Source organism: Musa acuminata, chromosome BXJ3-10 (genome assembly GCF_036884655.1).
Source record: "Musa acuminata AAA Group cultivar baxijiao chromosome BXJ3-10, Cavendish_Baxijiao_AAA, whole genome shotgun sequence".
Taxonomy (NCBI): Eukaryota; Viridiplantae; Streptophyta; class Magnoliopsida; order Zingiberales; family Musaceae; genus Musa; species Musa acuminata.
In genome coordinates, this window is record NC_088358.1 from 22511221 (window position 1) to 22531902 (window position 20682).

Here is a 20682-nt window from a genome sequence, read left to right on the forward strand (position 1 = left end):
GAGGGGTGGATCAGGTAAATAACAGAGCGCGGAGGTGCGAGAGGCTAGATGTGTGGTACCAGACACGGTACAGACTATCTTTTCCTAATTTGCACGTACCAAGAAAAAGCCCTACTAACTTTCCAACGTGGTCAGCTCATCTCACTGACCTCACCTCACGAGCGGGCTCCACCGGTTGGATTCTCGTAAACTTGTCGGGTAAATTTTGAATTATTTTGGATTTATTATTCAATATTATTGCTTATTAATAATAATTCTTTAAATAATAAGAAATATAAAAAAATAATCTGATGAAGGTCGTTTGTGTTATATACTGAAAAATACAATCATGTCGTTTGTACCGTTATACAGAACATAACATCCTTCCGCAAAATATATAACGCCCGTTATCCGCACGTGGGACCCGCATTGATCGACGGTCCCGATTTGGGACGGGACGATTCCACTTCAAAGCTGCACTTGGATGGGATCAGATGGACTCGTGGGCCTGCATTAACAGAAGGTAGCAATGCTAATTTTAAGATTCCCTCTCGAAGAGTAGTTGGAGCGGATCTATTCATCGTGAGGGCCCTCATCAACCGACGATTGCGATGCTGAATCGGAGCATTCTGTTTCAAAGCGTACTTGGATGGGATCCGCCGCCTGGCGCTATGCCTTGCGGCGGGATGGGATCGACCGATCCGATTCCAAAGTTGGACTTGGATGGGATCCGCATAGAGATAAAGGAAATCCAACAGCTGCATCAAATACGTACGAGACGTCTCTCGCCACGCAATGCAGCGAAAGCAGAGCTTGCAGCTGCATGACGTCGATGGCTTCTCTACCAATCGATCACTTGCCAGGCGACGAGCATCCCCGCCGATTGAGTGCCGGACATGGGGAAGAGGTAGCTTATGAACCTTCTTCTTCTCGGCGCTGTGTCGTTGCCCACCGCCAGCATGCTGATTCCCTACGCCTCCTTCTTCGTTCCTGCTGGGTAACAGCTGCCCTATCTCTCTATCTTTCTTTTCTGTGTGTTCTTACGAAATCAGCTGTCACAAACACAAATGATTAGCTTATGAACACAATATGGACTGTCAAAGTAATAATAAATCTGAAAGCTATAATCTTTTTTCCTCTCTCTTGTTAGGATGCGTGAATCTGGAAATGTTCATTTACAGCAAGTGTAACTTTTGGGTGCAGGGAAAATAGAATTACTCCACCATTCTTGTAATCGACTGTTTTGTTGCTTAAAAAGATGATGTTTTGCTTCATTTTCGGTGACCAAATCATATAGTTATATGGATCTTCACACATCCTGATTACGTTGTTGCGGATGCTTAAGTTTTATGGCCTGGTTCTACAGTTCAGGAGGAGCCGGTGGTGGAACCATAGCCAAAGATGCACTTGGAAACGATGTCATTGAAGCTGCCTGGTGACAGAACACTCACCCAGGGGTTAAAGGTTTGTGTTCTTTACCATTTGCTTTGTGTTTTTTCACCTTGGAAGCAGTATATTTGGTATCATAACTTTGATGTTTGATCATTTAGTTATCAGTTTTCTCTAAAATTTCGAGCTTTACTCAGACTAATTCCTGAGTTATTGATATGGTTGGTCCCCAAGGAGAATTGGTCCTGTATTCTTCGAAGAGTCACCGACTGTTTCTTGATTCTGTATTTATACAAGGAATGAAGCTATCTTCAGTCTAAGAACCGATCGATTTGTTGTCAAATGAGAATTTATATGTTCTTCAGAAAGAGTTCAGTATGAAAACTTTGATGCTTGATCATCCTGTGTTTGTGTCTTATCTACTGTTCCACCTTCTGTTTGGATCTTTAAGGATTCACCAACTGTTTCTTCTGGATTCTGTACTTATAGCAGGAAAGATTTGTTTCTGAGAATGAAGTGCTTCATTTTGCAGGGAGACCCAACTTATCTTGTGGTGGAGAATGACAAGCCTTTGGCAACCTACGGCATCAATGCAGTGTGCACCCACCTTGGCTGTGTTGTTCCATGGAATGCTGCTGAGAAGAAGTTTATTTGCCCTTGCCATGGATCTCAGGAGGACAACCAAGGCAAGGTTGTGGGAGGCCCTGCACCCTTGGTAAGCCTTCATTCCTCTGTCTCTTTGTATCTGAATTGAAAACAAAATTAAATCCCATGCTGATGATAAAGATTTTGGTTGGATTTCCAATAATCCCAAAAGCTTAATTATTAGATTATTAGATTCTAGGGAGTGTTGAGAATATAAATGAATAGATCATATCTCATATCTCTTCTTTAGCTTAGCCTTTAGATGGCAAACCTGATGTTCAAGTTAAATCTTCGCATGGATATGTTATATACCTTCAAATATAACATGGTAATGAGTTTGAATCTTGTATCGGATATACCATGGTAACCCAATCAAAATATTTATCATGGTATCAAAGTAGGAAATGAGTTTGAATCTTGTATCTATCACTCTTTTTCCCAATATTTATGCAACGATCTTCTATTTAATTTGACTTACATCATTTATTTAGTTTCAACTTCAAATAACAAGCCTAAATCAACTTGTACACGCGATGCTGGAATTTAATATGAATTGTGCTCTTTTCTAATTGCTTGCACTTTTGAGATCAGTTCAATTAATATCTTTATCATCGTAAATATTTTCTTTTTAGCTATTCTATTCCATTGCATCTAAAGGATAAGAATGTATCAGTCATATATACCAGTGGGTAGCCTTCACAGTACACTAAGCTGGGATTTGTTTGGCTTTGGCTCATGTTGACATTGATGATGGAAAGCTTGTGTTTGTGCCATGGGTGGAGGCAGACTTCAGAACAGGGGGGATGCGCCATGGTGGGCGTAAACCATCACCATTGCCTTCATGTTCATCTGCAACTCCAACACTAATTTGTCGATCTTCAATCTATACATACATCTGCAGCACCATCTACAAACACTTGCTCGTGTAATTTCCAGGTGATGAACATCACAAAATGCAATACAAGTTTGGAGATTGGTCATGCTTCTCTGTTCAATGCATTTTTGCCCTGTCCTGTGTTCTGTTTTTTGGGATGCATATCTGGATTTCATCCTTATTTGAGAGGAGAAATCTCCAATTGAAACTTGGATCATGCTTGAAGAAATTTGGTACGGATCCTCAAAGGCACCGTTAGAAATCCCAAGGATTGAAAGAATCAAATATCAAATGACATTTTGGATTGGATTCATAACTTAACTGCACTTGTTCTAGTGTTCAGTCACAGCTCAAAGATTCACATTTGCAATATTTTGTTATCAGCTTGTTCACTTGTTTTCTCAGAATAAAATTGCTGATCACTAATTTTGTTGATCTTATAGGCTCAAATCCATAATTTTTTATACTGGCAATCTTCTTCTTTTTTTTTTGTATTTTTGTGGATGAGATATTGGGGCATAAAGTCTCAAAGGTGAATTCCAAAGAGGCTAACAATGAATTGGTATTTCTCAATTACTTGGTGTCAGTTACATGTATAAGAAAATTATCTCTAATTATATCAAATATAATGAAATATCTAATTAATCGAAAATAGGACAGATGCTTCAAAAATTCATAAGCCAACCCAAATTCTTTCTAAGCATCAACAGTCTTCTGATAGAAGGAATCATACATTACATTTAACCAAGAATCAAATGTCGCAACACACTTTCTTACAATTTACACAACACGGATTAAACCGAATTATACATTTGGCAGAGCCGTTTTCTTTTTTTTCGGTGTACGAGAGAGGATTACGACGATCGCAATCAACACGGCGTATTCTCTGAAAAACTACATTTGGACTTGGTTGATGAAGGAAGAAATGACAAGCAACTGCTGTGAAACATGTAAACTGAATCTATCATGCACCTATTAGATTCCACATGTCAAAGTGGCAGAATCCAAGAAATGTAGCATCTAAGTTGCAAGTCAATGAAGTAAATGGATTCTGTCTTCTGCCAAAATGTAGAATGCCATATGACTGACCATGATACTGAAACTGCATGAGTTCCGAGATGTGTCTCTTGCCTCCGAGATAACAGTATCGCAAATAAAGGTACCCAGTAATGGCCTGCCTGGATTCTAATTGGAATCATCTCATCATATTCACACACTCGTCTGCAAACTGTTGATAAATCTGGATATAGTCTCACAAGCACAAGTAGTTAGTGTCTCTGTTGAAGATGTTGGAGTAGTACTCATTGTAGTTAAGGTGATCCCAGAAACGACAAAGACTGAAGTCAACATGCTTCGGAGACTTGAGATATAATAGGTACAAATCTTTAAGATTTCTTTCAAATATTGTTTGAATTGTGGAAACCTGCAGCATGACATGAATGAACTCAGAAACCATTTATAATTTAAAAAACAGCCCACGAGACTTTAGACTGTGTTCACCATATCATGTCAGTGTTTTTCCACGTATATGGAATGCGAAAGATTCATCTTCTGACTGGACACAACATCCAAAGTAGAGAACTAACCATTTACCAATGACTTCAAAAGAACAAGATACAACGTCAATGAGAAAAATAAGCTATTACCTTACACAGGTTTATGTCAGATTGCAAGTTTAATGGTCCTGGTCTGTTGGTTCCAGCATATAAATGACCTCCAGTTAGATGCAGCCCAAAGTCTAAAGCACATTGCAAAATGTTTTCTATGATAACAGCTACAGGCTTTGTGTCCTCAGATAAAAAGCATCTGAAAGGGAAAAATAGTAAACTTGCTACAGTAAGACAACTTGTTAAACAGATGCAGAGAACTCATTATTCATGGCCGTGAAGAACCACTTGGAATCTGAAGTTAAAGAGCATTCAAAAATTTATTTGAGAGGCTCTGACATAACAAGGGAAGGTAGATAAGTGCCATAGAGCATTGTGGCCCCTCTTGTTTTCCTTTCCATTAGTTTGTCCTCATTGATCTAAGTTGTCTTGTGATTTAACAATGAGTAATGGTTTTGAGAGCAATATCTACGAGGTTAATCCACAATTTACTTACATGTGTAAAGCTTCCGCAAGATATGACATGTGCACAGATTCTAAGTCTAGCATGTCTTTGACCTGCGCAAGCATCACCAATCAAAAGTTAAACAATAACCTTTTCAGAAAAGCAGTAACAAATTTTGTGTCGTGCAGCCTGGCAGCTAACAACATATTATAAAAGACAAAATAATACTGGAGCGCAAAGCTCCTCATGGTTGTTTTGACTTTCGATAGTATCATGTTTATAAATATTGCTGCCGATAGCTGACTGATAGGATGAAAATTTTGAAGATGTACAAATTGAAACATTAGATTTATAATTTCTCATGAAATGATGGAAGTGAATCGACTGATGTTTCTTAGCAGAAGATGAGCGGTGACATTTGCTGTGTGCATGATCACTTTCTCTCAAGACAATAAAGACGATCGAAGATCGACTTCTTCAATGTCTGGTCAGCACCATCAAAACAAAGAGCAAGTCAACGAGAAAAAAATTGGACAAGTTTATTGAACATTTATGGTATATAAAAATGTGATATCACCTATTCTTCATTTTTCCATGATCTTATATTATGAAACTTGAACTCAAAACTATTATTACATTTCCCCAAGTCAAATGTGAAAAGAGATTATTTTTTACTCCCAATAATTGATCAGATTGCAAACCAGATGCTATGAAAGGATGCTCAACAGACAACCATACAAATGATTAAGGGGTTTTAGAGTAAAAAATACATCAGAGCCATTCATTAAGTGGGACAGAAATGCACCAGAATAATAACTTTGCAAGAAGAAACATTTTCATGCAGTAAAAGACACCAATATACTTTGGTTGTCCACAAGATTTTGTTTCTAGCCACCAGAAAGTTTAGTAGTCCTCAAATATTCTTCACCTCTTTCATTTAGCTCCATTTTCTCGTTACTACATTCCTATATTTTGCAAATTACTTCTTTTAATCTTTGTCATATTCTTTCTAAACCAGAATATAGTTGTTCTCTTTTACTTTGTCAGCATCCTCTTTACTATATTGTCTACTTCATTTTCATTTTTCTTTCTCAATTTCTTATCAGGAGTCCCATTACAGAAGACAATTGTTGAATGCCTTGGAGAATTCTTGTCCGAAGAGTCAGCAATTACACTGCAGCCACATAATAGTTAAGACTCCAGAAAAGTTGATCAAATGGTCCAAATCCACCTTATTCAGAAGGTTACTTGTGTTTAGAGGAATTAATTAACATCTTCTCTAAGATATAAAACAATCAGCTTACAACATTGACTAAAATGAATCATGTGAGTAACTTCTTCCAGCATCATTTCATAATTATTCTGACAATTGAACACAGTCACAAAATCACAGCAAGTCTTAGGTAACTTGAACAGACAACATTGCAGCAATGAGGTAGTTCTACACAACTTTGAGGTTGTGGAATCAATAAAAGGAAAATATCTACACATGCGGTGTAAAGATCTGCAGAAGTAACAATCCCTAAAACATGTATGGTGGAAGCCTTGTTTATTGGCAACTCCTTTTGAGGTAGAAAAGATATTGTTTCAAGTAAATAAATTATACCTGATGTTTAAGGGAATGTTGAAAACGAGACCAGGAGACATTTGACAACTGTGAATGCAGATATTGTTGCAGAGCAGACAAAAAGTGATTCATTTGTTGCCTGAAAATTTGTGAAACAATTGAACAACAAGCTTTTTACCAGGCTTTTATATGTTCTTACAGTCAACAAACAATCAATTTTCAGTAGTCCTAAACATGATTCACTACAAGAAAGTAACCTGATTCTGTATGACAGCATCATGCAGCTAAATGAAAATTATGCCATCAGCAAAGGTAGAAGACTCAGTTTACAGGCCACAGTAGTATTTCAAATTCTACCATCTAATGACCTAAACAAGCATTGATCAATTCAACCAGGTTTTGTTGAAGTGACATATAATATTTTTCCACATACTTGTTGCTCTAAGGTTATGCAAAAGGTAATGGTTACTGGTGATTATTCATGGAATAATGTGCATATGGATTCCCATTGAGTTGATAACATATCATTGACAGACCAATTTGGATCTTTTACCCGTTTGAGTAAAAATCCAAATTGGAGCATAACATCAGAAGAGAGAAGTAAGCACTTGTCTTTTACTCTTTTTGTTCCCTCTTCTTTTTCTTTGTTTAAATCAGCAAAGGTAGGTGCTGTCCATTGCTCAGTGTGGTGATACATCAGTTCCTCAAGGATAGACATGGGACTGGTACACGATAAGGTTATCATCGATAATATTCATCAAATTTCTGGTACACAATCGATTATGTATAACATGTTTCTTTGACTTCCTAGTGCCTTTTGGTGGAGATTATTATTATTTCTTAGTTTTTCTCATTTTCCAATTGCTCATATTACTTTTGGATTACTCTGAATTTTTGGAGTATGCATACTCCTCTAAACAAACAGCACCATCTAAAGTTCATATGTGCACCAGTGCCCTACAAAATAATTGGTCAGTTAAATTCCTTGATAAAAGTTGCAGGCCTACATACAAGCATAGTATATTTTAGAAGGTACCATAGAGAAATCAGCAAAGATATCAGTCCCATCTGATCTCTACCCCAAATTTCCACTTTTGATCCTAAAACTGAATCCAAAATCTTGCATAAGAGGATTTATCTTTAATATATGATGGAAAATGTTTGAAGATATCAAGCATCAATGACATGAGATGTTGGTAATGAACCTTATATATCTGATACCAACCATAACATATCTCTGATTGCATTATTAAAAATTAAAATGCATCAAAGTTTTATCTATGGTGACATCAGAAATAATGTCAAATGAGAAAAATGAATGATCAGGGCTTTGTGCTCTTAGAAGCATATGAAAAATAGAGAACTAGAATGAAAAATAGCAATGGATGTGATCTCCAAATAACCTTTGTAGAAAGAGCTACTCATATGAGCATTGGAAAGCAAAGAAATAAATTAATATGAGAAAAAGGACATGGGAAAGCCATTAGCAGACATCAGTTTCCAGGTAAAAGGTCCTGCAGACAATGTGCAATCAGGCATTGATTGCAAACAATCTCATGGATTTTGCCATCTATGAACTCAGAACATGCATTACAAAACCATAACATACAAATGTGAACTTTATAGTAACAAAAAGACATTCATCAAGTAAAAGAAAATGATGTTTAGTACCTTAATTTTATCAAGTTTTGCAAGTCTATTTTGTGAAATTTCAAATCTTGACCACGCAATACGGAACTCTGATAGGCCTGTTAGTTGAGGATTAAAATTTTCAAAAGCCAATTATAAAGTGTTTATATATTATCATATGCTAAAAAGAGCATTGCAGGGAACACAATAGCAGAATAGAAGTGGTTAAAGCATATGCATTCATCAAATAAAAAAATGTATAAGATATTTTAATTATGTATGGTTCCTTCCAAAGACGAGTCCTAGTTTTGGTGATCTTCCCTCAGTTACCACTTCTAATGAAGCTGAAAATCATCCCCACTTTTACAAATCATTAAAATAATACAACAAAACACATCCAGGACCATCAAACCAAGGTTGATGAATTGTTGATCACTTGATCTTTTATATTTACCTGCATAAGGCAAACTGGTTTGTTACTGAATGTAAGAATGTTAAGCAAAGATTCACCATAGAAATTATCTTCCAAAGGTTAGAAATTCTAGGCCTTGAAACAAACACCAAAGCTCCAAAGTTGCATGGATTGAGGACTACAAATGGAAATCAACTGCTAATGAATACAGTAAGAAACAATTTAAAATCTTGGACTGGAGGCTGCAAGTACATTTTCATTTTCTATTACATTTTTGTTTTCAGAAAAAGCATAGACATATTGCAACAGAAGTTTTTATTGACCAATTCTCACTTCTCAGAGCAATCATAATGGTCTCTTCAACTCGTTAACTATTGGGTTAATAGGATGTTGTGCTCAAGATTAGCACAAGGCCCCTTGTCTGTCTCCTAAGAGTTGGATCTTTTGTTTCCCAACCAAATTGGGCTCTAGCACCTTAACAGTCCTATTTTAGACTGAAATGTGGCTGCCAATTGTCCAAACTGAACATCCTGCTGTTGTCAATTGGGCTGAACCATCATCAAGATTATTTAATCTCAAATGACGGGTTAGACTAGACTGCTCCAGTTTTTGTAACAACAGAAAGATTATCAGGCTGAAAATACATGGAAATCCCATCGACATCCTAGCAAATGCCACTTCACCAAGAAAATAAAAACCATTTCTTTTAATATAGAGCTTAGGCTTTGCACGTATATCATTGTGTGGTTTTCCAACAAAAAAAGAAAAAAAAAAAAAGAAGAAAAAGCAATCAGATATGCAATTGCAACCCATACACCATTCAGTATACTATGGACCTCTAAACTCATCCATGGGAAAAGATCTTTCACTAGAGCACTTTGACTTTTATGTTACGCAATACACAGCATGAGTTGAAACAATAAACACCATACCCATCTACCAAAACATGCCTATGTTTTGCATGTACATTCCATAATCTCTCAATCCAACTCTCGTCTCTCATCATACTATTCAAATTTTTGCTCTCCTCTGTCACAGTCACTTACTGTCTAACCATTTTTTCCACTAATCCAGCAAGCAACAAGAAGATTCCACTCATGGCAGAAACATCCAACGAGGTAGGCCCCCCTCCACCACCCTGCACTCTTCCTCTTTCCTGTTTCTTTCGTGTCCACTTTTACTCTCTGTTTTCTTTTTCTTATTCATATAGGATTACTAGACTAGTGATTTCCAGCAAATTATCTGGCAAAACTCAAAAGGCCAGTATATCAGCCACAATAGAATCAGAACTGGTCTATCTTGATCCAGATCAGATCAAGATCAGCCCATATTAAAAATTACTGTTCCTGACAATTTTGCTCTAATGTCATCTAATTTTGATGATAATAAGTTTAGACTCTTCTTCGACCAGGTGAAAAGCTCAAAGCTGCAGCAACTAAAAGAAGTTATTGCTTTCTTTTCTTCCCAATACTAATATGCAAGCCCAGCCTACCTATTATGAGAACTCCCATTAGAAAAATCATGGATATTATCAAATTCAATTTCATGATTGTTTTCAAAGGACGAAATATACAGGGTCTGTAAGTGAAAGGGTGCTGAGTTATTAAATTAATAACTTAGTGATAATCATGACTCATGAATATCCATGAAAAGACAAACCTAAATTTTTGTCTATAACTTAGTGATAATCATGTCCCATGAATATCCATTAAAAAAAACAAAACAAAAGCCTATGGTACAGACTAATGTTCTATCTAAAGAATGCCTGTTTAACTAGGAAATAGCTTGTCGAAACGAGCACAAAAATAGTTGCTCATAAAAGGTTACCTTTATATAGTACCAGACCTCAACTAAAGAAAAAGCGGCAAGTCTGACTTGAATGAGATAATGAAAGATCTCAGCATAAATATTCAGTGCAGCTGGTGTCACAATAATTTTGATGGGCCAGTCAACTTTGTAACCCAACAACATAAAATCAAAGATATTGAGACCTGCCAATTAAACTTTCAAATTTTATCATAAGACAAACCAATATAAATTTGCCAGTACTGATTTTGAAGTTTACTAGAAAATATAGGCAACAAAAGATTGATTACATACCAGCTGAAGAATTTGATACAGGCACAATGCTTTGTCCATTCATGTACACATATAACCTCTCCTTGTATTGATCAGTTTCACATGAAGATCTTTGTAATGACAACTCAAGGATCCCTTGCATCTCTGCTACTTTCTTCTCTGGTTCAGCAACAGACCATTTCTTGAAGGAAAAAACACTAATATATCTTAAAACATAAGAAAAATAGAAATTGACCTTCAGGATACTATACTTGTATGAATGCTTTCAGGAGAGTACCTGTTTACAAACAGAAATAATAAATGTATCTGCCCAGTCTGCCAGTTCCATAAAATGATATCGCCGCAATGCCAACAAATGTTCATGCAGATCAAAACCTTCCTCGAGCAACTTGATAGCAAAGTTGCTGACATACTTGTATCTTCAGTGGTCAAGGAACAAAGACTGAAACCTATGCTAAAACTTGGTACGGAACATCATTATATTTAAAAACCACTAGTAAAAGCTTATGCATCATGTAGCAAATATTGTGTTGCCAAAAATAACAATAAGAAACTACAGAACGTACACAAGCTATATACACTACAACTTTTACAACTAAATTTGGAGATGATAAATACAAAACATTTTCAGAACCTTAGTCCTTTGAATCCAAGCCAAGGGATCAGCTATAAACTCATCAACATCTCTTAATTTCACCTCCATCCTTAAGCTTCTACTTCTTAAATACTTAGCATGAATTTTCAATTGGACTGCAATAGTTATCATTATGGATATCCTAGTCTCCAAAAATGAATTTACCTATAACTTACATACTTTATTTCTAATCTCAAGTTCACGTTTTGTTGATTTTCTTGTAAGGAAGCATCTTCATGTATGTCAACATGAAAATCCCGCAGCACGAGAGAACTTTTACTGTTAATAACAAGCTTTGGAAATTCAGTGGAACTTTCTAAAGGTCAAAGCAAAATTCTACAAAGAAATGAACAAGACAAAACAAACAGAAATTTTCAATTATCATCCTGTTCTAGACATAACTGTGACGACTTGCCCTACCCAGACCACTAAACATTCATAATTGATGAAAACATAATGAAGAACCAAAGATAAAGCAAAGTTAATTTACAATCTTAAGAAGTCATGTTGGCATAGCACTCAATTTTTTAGAGTAAAAGAAAAACTAAATGGATGTGTATATCAAGATAGCATAACATCTAAATAACTGACTTTCATGAAGGTATCACAATGTGCTAGAGAAAGAATCTCCTATGATCAAGACATTCAACAGTAAACAATCAATTTGCACTAAGAAGAATAGCAACATAAAGCTCCACATAAAAATTGGTTCATTACTAGCCATGGCGAGGAGAAAATACCACCATATTTATATTTCATTATGGTGGAAGCAATTAAAGAATATAAAAGTGGATTCAAGGATACTGAAGCAATATCTCTTGCACTATGCATTTGTCTATGACAACATCAGGTGGCATCTCAAACTCTGCCCCTGAATCATGCCACTTGTCTTCAGCACAAGATTCAATTTCATTAGAATAATGTAATGAACCCACCCAGAGTGCCCCCCCAGAAACGCTTGAAGGAAGATGCCCTGGTGTGTGGTGTGCCTCTCTTGATGTATTTGATGAACATGTGGGCTTTAAATCTGGTTGGTCTTTATTACTATGTTGTACAGAGTCAGCCAAGATTCCATTACTGCCTACAATAGCAAGATTTGAATTCCCAATCCTAGAAGCTTCAACTTCCAACCCATTATCAGGAGTGGCTAAAACATTTATCGAGAAATTACAAGGATCAACCACCGAGGAGAAGTCAAAGTATGGGAAATGTGAACGGTGTCTCTTATTGGAGCTTCTATCTTTTAAAATGTCCATATTACTAAACCAAGAAAATCTTGTCAAAATCGGGTTGGCACTAAGATCATAGTATTCATTGGAGTTCCATGATGAAAAAATGTCGTGACACCAAGGTCCAATTCTAGCATTCATGAATTCAAATCTTCCACCCATATCTAATTTTGAACTGAATGGAACAATAACTTTATCAAATACTGATTTTGTATTTTCCAGGGTTCCTGAGTTCTCATCAGTCATCTGAATACTTTGCGGAGCTAAGCATGGTTGCTTTGGACCTCTGTAGTTGATGATGTGATAGAAAGGAGCCTTCAGAAGTCCTACTGGCCAGAAATTGTCAGAATTGTAGTTCTCATCTGAAAGAACTGGAGTCATGACTGGTTTTTCATCTCCACAACAAAAGGAGACAGAACTACTTATCTTTTCATTCTTATAATGATGAACAGCAGGTCCATGTTGTTTAGGCATACTATAACAAGAGGCTTGAGAGAAGCACAGCCTTCCAATTTCATTGGAGTTTGGGAATGGAATTTTAATTGTATAACAGGGCAATGAATCCGAATGCAGAAGATATTCTGGTGGCATTACATGATTGCCAGAAGTAAGGAAACCCTCAGACTCAGTTTCCTCTTCAGAACTATAAAAAGAGTTTTCTGAATTGTGCAATGAATCCAGTTCATATGAAGACTCCTCAGATGTATAAGAAGCATCAGTAGCGTTTTGAGTTGTACATCTAAAATCAGAAAACAGCTGACATTAGATAGTATATTATGAACGTCAAATGACAAATGACAATGATATCAAACCATGTATCAGATGTGTGAGTGAATGGAATATGTACGATTTGTTGAAATAAATTAGACATGAAGAATCATACATCCTGGTAGCTTCTGGCTCATCGGTTGTTGCAGAGAAGACATAATCGGCACCAGAAAGCAAAATGATGGGGATATTAGGACTTCTTCCACTGTACAAGCTCTGGGCATTATTAAAGGGAATTACCTACAAGAAAATTACTTAAATAAATGCATATTAGAAAATAAATTTGCTTGGTGAATCAAGCAATATCTAGACAAAATAATTAATTGGTGATTCACTTACAAAATAATTATTTGGTGAATCGCTTCAATAATTTTTCTTCAAAAATGTCAATATCTAGACAAAACACAGTGATTGTGCCAAAATAAATACTAGCTTAATTCCTTAGACAATGACAGGAAACTCAAAAGCAAAACAAGTAAATTTGGAGACAATAGAACAAATTAAAGAAAGAACAACCAGCATAAAAATTCAAAATAAACAGCAGGCATATACTTACAATAAGCATCTATCTTATCTCAAACTAGAAAAATTTTTCAAAAGATCAAAGTAAAAATATATCTCAAACTTTCACTTGAGCAAAAACTGAAGTTTACTGTCACAAAAAAGAAACAGAAATGCTCCATAAGTGGGTGGTTAAGGGTTTTCTAGAAAAAGGATGAAAGAATCCTTTTACCAAACTGAAGGATATCTTCCACAAACGTCATATCCTTGTAACAGGTATTAACATTTTTGTAGTCAAATAAACTTCCATATGATTGTTTTTCCGTTTGTGAAGTCCTTGTTCACTAATGAATTTAGAGCAGTAGTGTATTCATGTTGACAATCTCCCTCTCACTCCTTAGCATTATGCACACAAGAGGGACCTTATTCTCTAATAATTACCTCAATGAATTCATTGCCAAAACTATAGTGAAGGTGAAACCACTCAGAAACTCCTAATATTCGGTAAGGTTTTCATGTAGAGGTCACCTTGACAAGACTGGCCAGCACAAAACTCCAATCTGCACCAAGTGTGTGGCTCTACATCACTTGCAAGCTCAAAGCCTCAGTCAATTGGCAAGAACCCATGTTGAACCATGCTCAATTCCTCATAATTCACAACCCTCACTTCCACATAAGTTCCATAAAAGGATGATTGTCTAAAGACTCTAAACTCGCATATTTATTAATTATTAGTACGAGTATACCAAATGTAGGTTAGTATTAATAAATTCAATAAGTTTATTGCATAACAGAAATGTGTAAATTTTGTCTGCCAACGTACTAAAATATTCCTTATGATAGGAAGAACAAGAATTTTGCTGAAGGAAAATCACAATAATGCAAAACAAAACTGAGCAATGAACAGGTACAAATGAAGGGCAGAAGCTAAATAAATCTATGTCAGATGGTCAACAAGCTCATTGAGTTAATAGAGCATTAGACAGAGACAACAAACTGTTTGAGGAAACAACAAAGATGATTTATAATACTAGGTTTAATAGGGCAGCAAACAAAATCCACCAATAGAAATCTATTCACAAGGTAAAGTTATCTTACGACACACCAGTACATCTTAAGTTTACTCGTGCTATGTTCAAGTGCCTTGCAACTTTAACTCTATAGCAATGCAATACTATCATGTCAGCATAACATGGCTAGGTGCATCTCTAACAGTAGAGATAGGCAGGGATCCAACATGAGAGCAAGGGAAGACAGTGGATCTGTTCAAGCATCAATTCATGTAAACCCTAGCAAGTATCAACGGATTTCAAGATTCATGTGCCATGCCTGAATGATACATTCTGACTTGAACAACTGCCAATTATGCCACAACTAAGTTCCTACTAATATGATGTATTTTCCATTTGCCTTCACCGAAAGGGGAAAGTTGCAAGGAGAAGGAACCTCTAAACTTCCACTGCTTTTAATAAATGGATGTGAGACATCAGTGGTAGCCTGGTGGATGTAAGAAAATAACCACCAAACAGAAATGCCAGTATAATAGCTGACAATTCACTGGCTGATCAAAAAATTCAAAAATGAAATGTGTTGACAAAATTTCAGCACCGATTGAATACATACATGGATAAACCAATAGAGGTTTATAATGTGTCGAATAGAGTCTTTGAATGATTGAAGATCAAAAGGTTCAGATTGCCACCACCAATCACACATAATCATAATTATCTTAGCAGAACTAACAAGCAATAGATGAACCAACAAGTAACATTCAATAAACGAGCAAGTGATAAAGAAAAAACTATGATAGAGTAAAACAACATGATTGTTCAAGGCTTTGATAACTCCTTCACCGTTGTAAAACTGCAAGCCAAACAACACATATATTAAATGACTATAAGCCTGAAACAATATAATTATAATTAGTGTGATGATACATAAGTCTGAAAGAATGGATAGCACCTCAACTGCAAGATAATAGGTAGGTCTAACATGTGCAAATTTTGAATGCTACACAATAATAAATCTAGCTAATCTTATGCATTCTAATATTGCTCTGGAAGGAAGGAAGATATCCATGATAGTATCACTCTAATTGAGCTGATCGAGATTATAGCACACAGCTGATATATGGGGAAAAATGACCAGAATCAGATACTAAAGATATAACCTAAAATCAATAATTTGTCACAGGCAATATCACCACTCTTACCATGTGATTCATCCTCTCATATCTAATGTCAGATTTTGAGAAAAACACTTGAAGCTTTTCGAGCATCATCTGGTATATATTTTGTCTCTGACAAATCAACGCTTCAATTCTCTGCTTGCAAAATGTTAATGAGTTTGAGAGGAATGCTGAATCAGTTGACATGCCAACCCAACAAGGAAGAATTTCCTCAATATTTGCCAAATTGCAATGTGAATTAGCGCTTCTTCCAACAAAATCAAAATTAAATAAGCTCAGAAATTTGACAAGAACTTGAAGTTGTAGCCCAGCTCGGACAAGGGGACGATGAACATCTTTCAGAAAGCAAGGAACTGAGATGCCAATTTGCTCCTGGAATTTTAACCTCAAACAGAAATAAAATAAATAAATTAAGCTGAACACAAACATCAGTATTTAGGAAAAAGCTGTGTGTGTGTGTGTGTATATATATATATATGAATTTGCGTGTATAAATGATGTGAACACATGTCACCAAAGAAAAGATATATTATGTGAAAATCTCATGTTGTGGCTGAAAAGAAACAGGAAGAAAGTACCTTGATTTCTGTCAGAAATAACTTATCAACAGATTCACTTGCAGCATTAGATTTTGTTGACTTGTGCACAAAAAACTCTCTGTAAGGATCATCAATGCTTGCACGAAAAATCCATGATTTGATGAAGCCACAGTAGGGTTCACATGAACCAACAAAGAGATGCTTGAGAAGTGCATGATGAATAGGATCAGCATTCTTTTGAAAACAGGAAAAAGAGAAATTTGTCAGCCTTACCATGAATTTAATTTCAATTTTGAGAGTTAGCTTCAAAGGACTATGTGCGCAAAGTTTGCAAGCAAACAGTGTCATATGAATCAAATTCATATATAATATGCCATCTACTAGGGGTTTTACTTCATATTCAAGTAAAACAATGGCCAAGAATACTGTCTAGTTCATTGTATGGCAAATATTCAGACACGCTACAAAGCCAAGAGGAAGTTATCAATAGCTGAACTGCATTATAATTTCTGATCCTACTAAAAGCAACAAAATGTCACAAGAAAGCCAATTATGAAGCTCCAAGTTCCTCTGAACAGTGTAGCCACTTTATAGTTGCAAAATTATGCATATTCAGATGCATAAAAGAGCAATTATATGGCTAGAGGGCTCCCTGCTAGTGATTTAACAGTTATGATGTCAGAGTATTTACAAGTTAAGTGATCATACACTTCCAGGTGGAGTGCATGTACAAAGCATTTTTCCAAGTTACAATAGTTGGTGTTATGTGGACAAGAAATAAGTAGAAGAGGAATGGTTCATGCATGTACTTTTACTTCTTTAAATACGGCAAGTTCAGGATGTAGCAGATGGTGGAAAGACTAAAAACAGGTGCCCGAGGATAATCACAAACATAATTTATCACCATGGAAGCATCAGAGAGAGGATTTTGGAGAGAGGGAAGAGGTAGTCAAGATGTGGCACTGTCAAAAATTCATATCCTTCTATCAGATTCATGTAAAGATCAGTTGCATTTGTCATATTATATAAGTGCATAAGATGGATTAAATATGGTACTTATGCAGACTAATAACTCTCTATTAGGGGAAAAGGAAGTGCTTAACCAAATGAACAAGACTTTTGACTAACGAGAAAATACAAAGAATATGCACAACAAACTTTCCTAAAACCTAAACATTTAGCTATTAAACCATTAAATCAAAATCGATCGACATAATAACTTTTAGTATGCACTTGTCTGACAATAAGTTTGGCCTGTCATTCAGACTTAGAATTTCTATGTGCATGTCAAAAAAATATTCCTCTATTAAAAATTAAAAAAAACTTAATTCAAAATGTAAAGAAAGTAACGCCTTTTCAAAGTCTTTAAATAGGCATTGGCTTTGCAATACAATCAAAATGAAAGTTCATGACCAAGTCATAATGACAAGACATAGGACATATATCACAAGTCATCCTGGCCAATGTTATAATAAATGAAAAATTATATACTCTAGGCTCTTGATACAAACATCTCAAGTGAAAATAATTATACATGCATCACAACATATTAGCAAAGGATGCTAATCAAGTAAGGAAATAAGACAAAACATATGCAGACAACACAAATAAAGTAATAGAAAATATTGAGATTAGACAAAAGTTTTGATAGGCTTACACGTAGCTGAAGATACAAATATGAGAGTAAATCTACTCCTCTTGGGAAGTTATGAAACTCTATGTTGGTCTCAGCTGTCAAAGCCTCTCTAGATACAGCAAGATCAGCAAACCTGGGAAAACAGATGTTTCCCAGGGATTCAATTTGTGTTCTCAATTCATTGGTGTGCAGAAAAACTTCCAGAAGAGTAATTCCTGATTGAGAAATTTTTGTGTATCCACATGATCCATCAGGAATGTCAACAGATTTCTCAAACGTCATTGCTGAGCGCCTCAACTTAACAGATGCTTGCATAGTATTCAAGGCACCAAAGTATCCTTGAAGAACTTTTTTAACAGCTACAGCAAACGCTTGGTTAATCAAACTATAAGGTGGTTGCATCCATATTTCATTCATATTAACAACTTTCCTATTTGGGGGTGATCCTAGAAGATCTTCTAAAAAATTGGTGTCTTCTAGACTAGTACTTCCCTCTCCCTTGTCTTCACTTTGTTGTACATCTCGATTTGCACACTGATAAAAGTTAACAAACTTCTGGAGTAAGCATACAACAAGACCTGAGTGGCTTATACATTTAAGAATCTTTCCCAAAGCGTTGGTGCTCAATGATCGACACCATAAAGTAGGGACTCTATGAAAAGTTCTATCAGCTGGACTTGAAGAGAATACTGCTGCGAGCTTATCAATTTCCATTATGGATGACTTTATGCCTAGCAATGCATTTACAACCAGATGAACCAAATTAGCCTCCTGCAGAGAAAATGATAAAAGAGGATAAAATTATTACACCTTTGGCAATATTGTGCGCTGAAAGGTAAAGAATATAGTACATATAGGAACATCAAATTTACAATTCATAATGTAGATATATGCCAGTTATTTAGTAAACAAAACCAAAGGTCTTATATTTGTGTATCTGCAAAGACCATAGGATAGGAAACATCTCATCCTAGAAGATGACTGAAAAATCAATCATCAAGATCAATAACAGGCTATCTTTCTTTATCAAATCTGTGCAAATTTCTAAAGCATCTAATGGGTAATTGGTGAAGATAAAGAAAAAAAAAATATTACCCCCTTAAGCATTGACGTATACAACCAAGAAAAATTTGTGGTTTTTCATCATAGTAAAACCCAATCGTTTTTTACCGCACACATTCAAGACAACCAATCAAATGTCCCTCTCTCATAGCTAGACACATTTGAAAGCTTTTTAGCATTATTCTGTTTTTGTTTCCCCTGAACCTTCCTCGGTGTGCCAAGGTTCCATAATCCCATCATTAGTAATCTTTCAGCTGCGCACTTCCTGCATTCGTCCATCCCAACATCAACATAATTTTGTACTACTGTAATTGTTTCTTTTCTTCGAAAACCAAAATGCAATCAATCTCATTTTATCATCCGATTGGAAATTAATATATCCATTTTTCAACAGACCCCCATGAATAACCCTCAAAAAGATTTCTTTTAAAAAAAAAAGCGGAGTCTTTATCTTAGTGTCAGACATATTACCGAAAAAATGAAATGGAAGAATGGCCAATAGGGAGTTATAATTGCCCAAGAATTGACTCACAGAAATTAAAGAAGATTCGTATATCGGATCTTGTGATTGGCCGCAAGAATCAGCGGATCGAACTCTGCCGCTCTCGGAGGGGATCGATTCCCACGTCTTGGGAGGAACCCATGGGTCGTCCACCCTTAGGGTCCGAAGCAGCGAGGAAAAGTTCGGATCTATCTCCATAAGGTACACGGGGAGAGGCCACTCCGCAGACCTGCGTGCTTCGGGTTAGGGTTTATGATTTCCTTTCCTCCTCTCTTCTTTTCCGTGTAGCTTTCGAAAGGTGCGGGTTTTTTCCCGCTCTCCGATGATGAAACGAGGGACCTTTCGCAAATCTCAAAGCAAGCGATTACACCGAGACCGAAACCTAGGTCCAGGTCGCTCTTCCTATTCCTGCCCTCATCTCATCTCCGGTCTTTTCGTTCTTGTTCCGTTCCCAACCATCACCGGAGACGGATCTCCCGTGAAAACCGCCAGCAGGAATGCACGGAGAAAGAGAGGGGAGAGTCTACTTCATGGAGGTGAGCGGCGACTATCCGGCGTTGAACAGGTCATAGGCGGTCCCTCCCGGTGGTTCAGCACCCACGGCAGTGGCGCTGCAGTCTCCGGCGGTCGGTGGGACAGTGGCGGTGGAAGTGGAGAAGCAGGAGATGGCAAGGAATATGTCTTGACGGCCCAAAACAGGTCAGCAGATTGCCAACTTTAACTGCACGAAATTATTATCCACCCGCCTTCTTACCAGTCTTACGTCTAAACACCCGCGGCATGTCCAATCACAAGGCAGGTAGCGCCAAGAAATATACAGACAAGAGAAAGTATTTGTGTGTTCTTTCAAATCTAAGACGTGAATTGATTGGAAAATACTTAAATTTGTTATAATTTTTGAAGTATTTGTCAAATTAATTCGATACTCGAAATTGTATTTGTTCTTTTTGCTACAAAGTTTGAGATAATCCAATACTTTTATGCGTTTACATATTCG

General features: G+C 36.4%; 1 protein-coding gene and 1 pseudogene across 4 annotated transcripts; one reads left to right on the top strand and one right to left on the bottom strand.

The window, feature by feature from the left end:
* Positions 1–860: 860 nt before the first annotated feature.
* On the top strand, positions 861–2993 carry LOC104000384 (cytochrome b6-f complex iron-sulfur subunit, chloroplastic-like; annotated as a pseudogene).
* Positions 2994–3605: 612 nt separating this feature from the next.
* LOC135651869 (uncharacterized) lies at positions 3606–20505 on the bottom strand. 4 transcript variants are annotated; one of them, XM_065172423.1, is made up of 14 exons: positions 19716–20494; positions 18143–18892; positions 16525–16719; positions 15971–16318; positions 13373–13497; positions 12065–13228; positions 10904–11038; positions 10648–10823; positions 10375–10538; positions 8178–8254; positions 6546–6645; positions 4991–5052; positions 4534–4693; positions 3606–4310 (listed from the first exon to the last, which is right to left on the bottom strand). In XM_065172423.1, exons 1-14 carry the CDS (start codon positions 19881–19883, stop codon positions 4140–4142), a joined length of 3795 nt encoding a protein of 1264 aa, XP_065028495.1. In that variant the 5' UTR covers positions 19884–20494; the 3' UTR covers positions 3606–4139. The 4 variants fall into 4 exon arrangements, 3 of the variants coding, with proteins under 3 accessions (XP_065028495.1, XP_065028496.1, XP_065028497.1); XM_065172424.1 differs by having other exon boundaries at positions 10648–10807; positions 10904–11045; positions 19716–20491; XR_010501969.1 differs by lacking the exons at positions 3606–4310; positions 8178–8254 and having other exon boundaries at positions 4617–4693; positions 19716–20503.
* Positions 20506–20682: the final 177 nt, after the last annotated feature.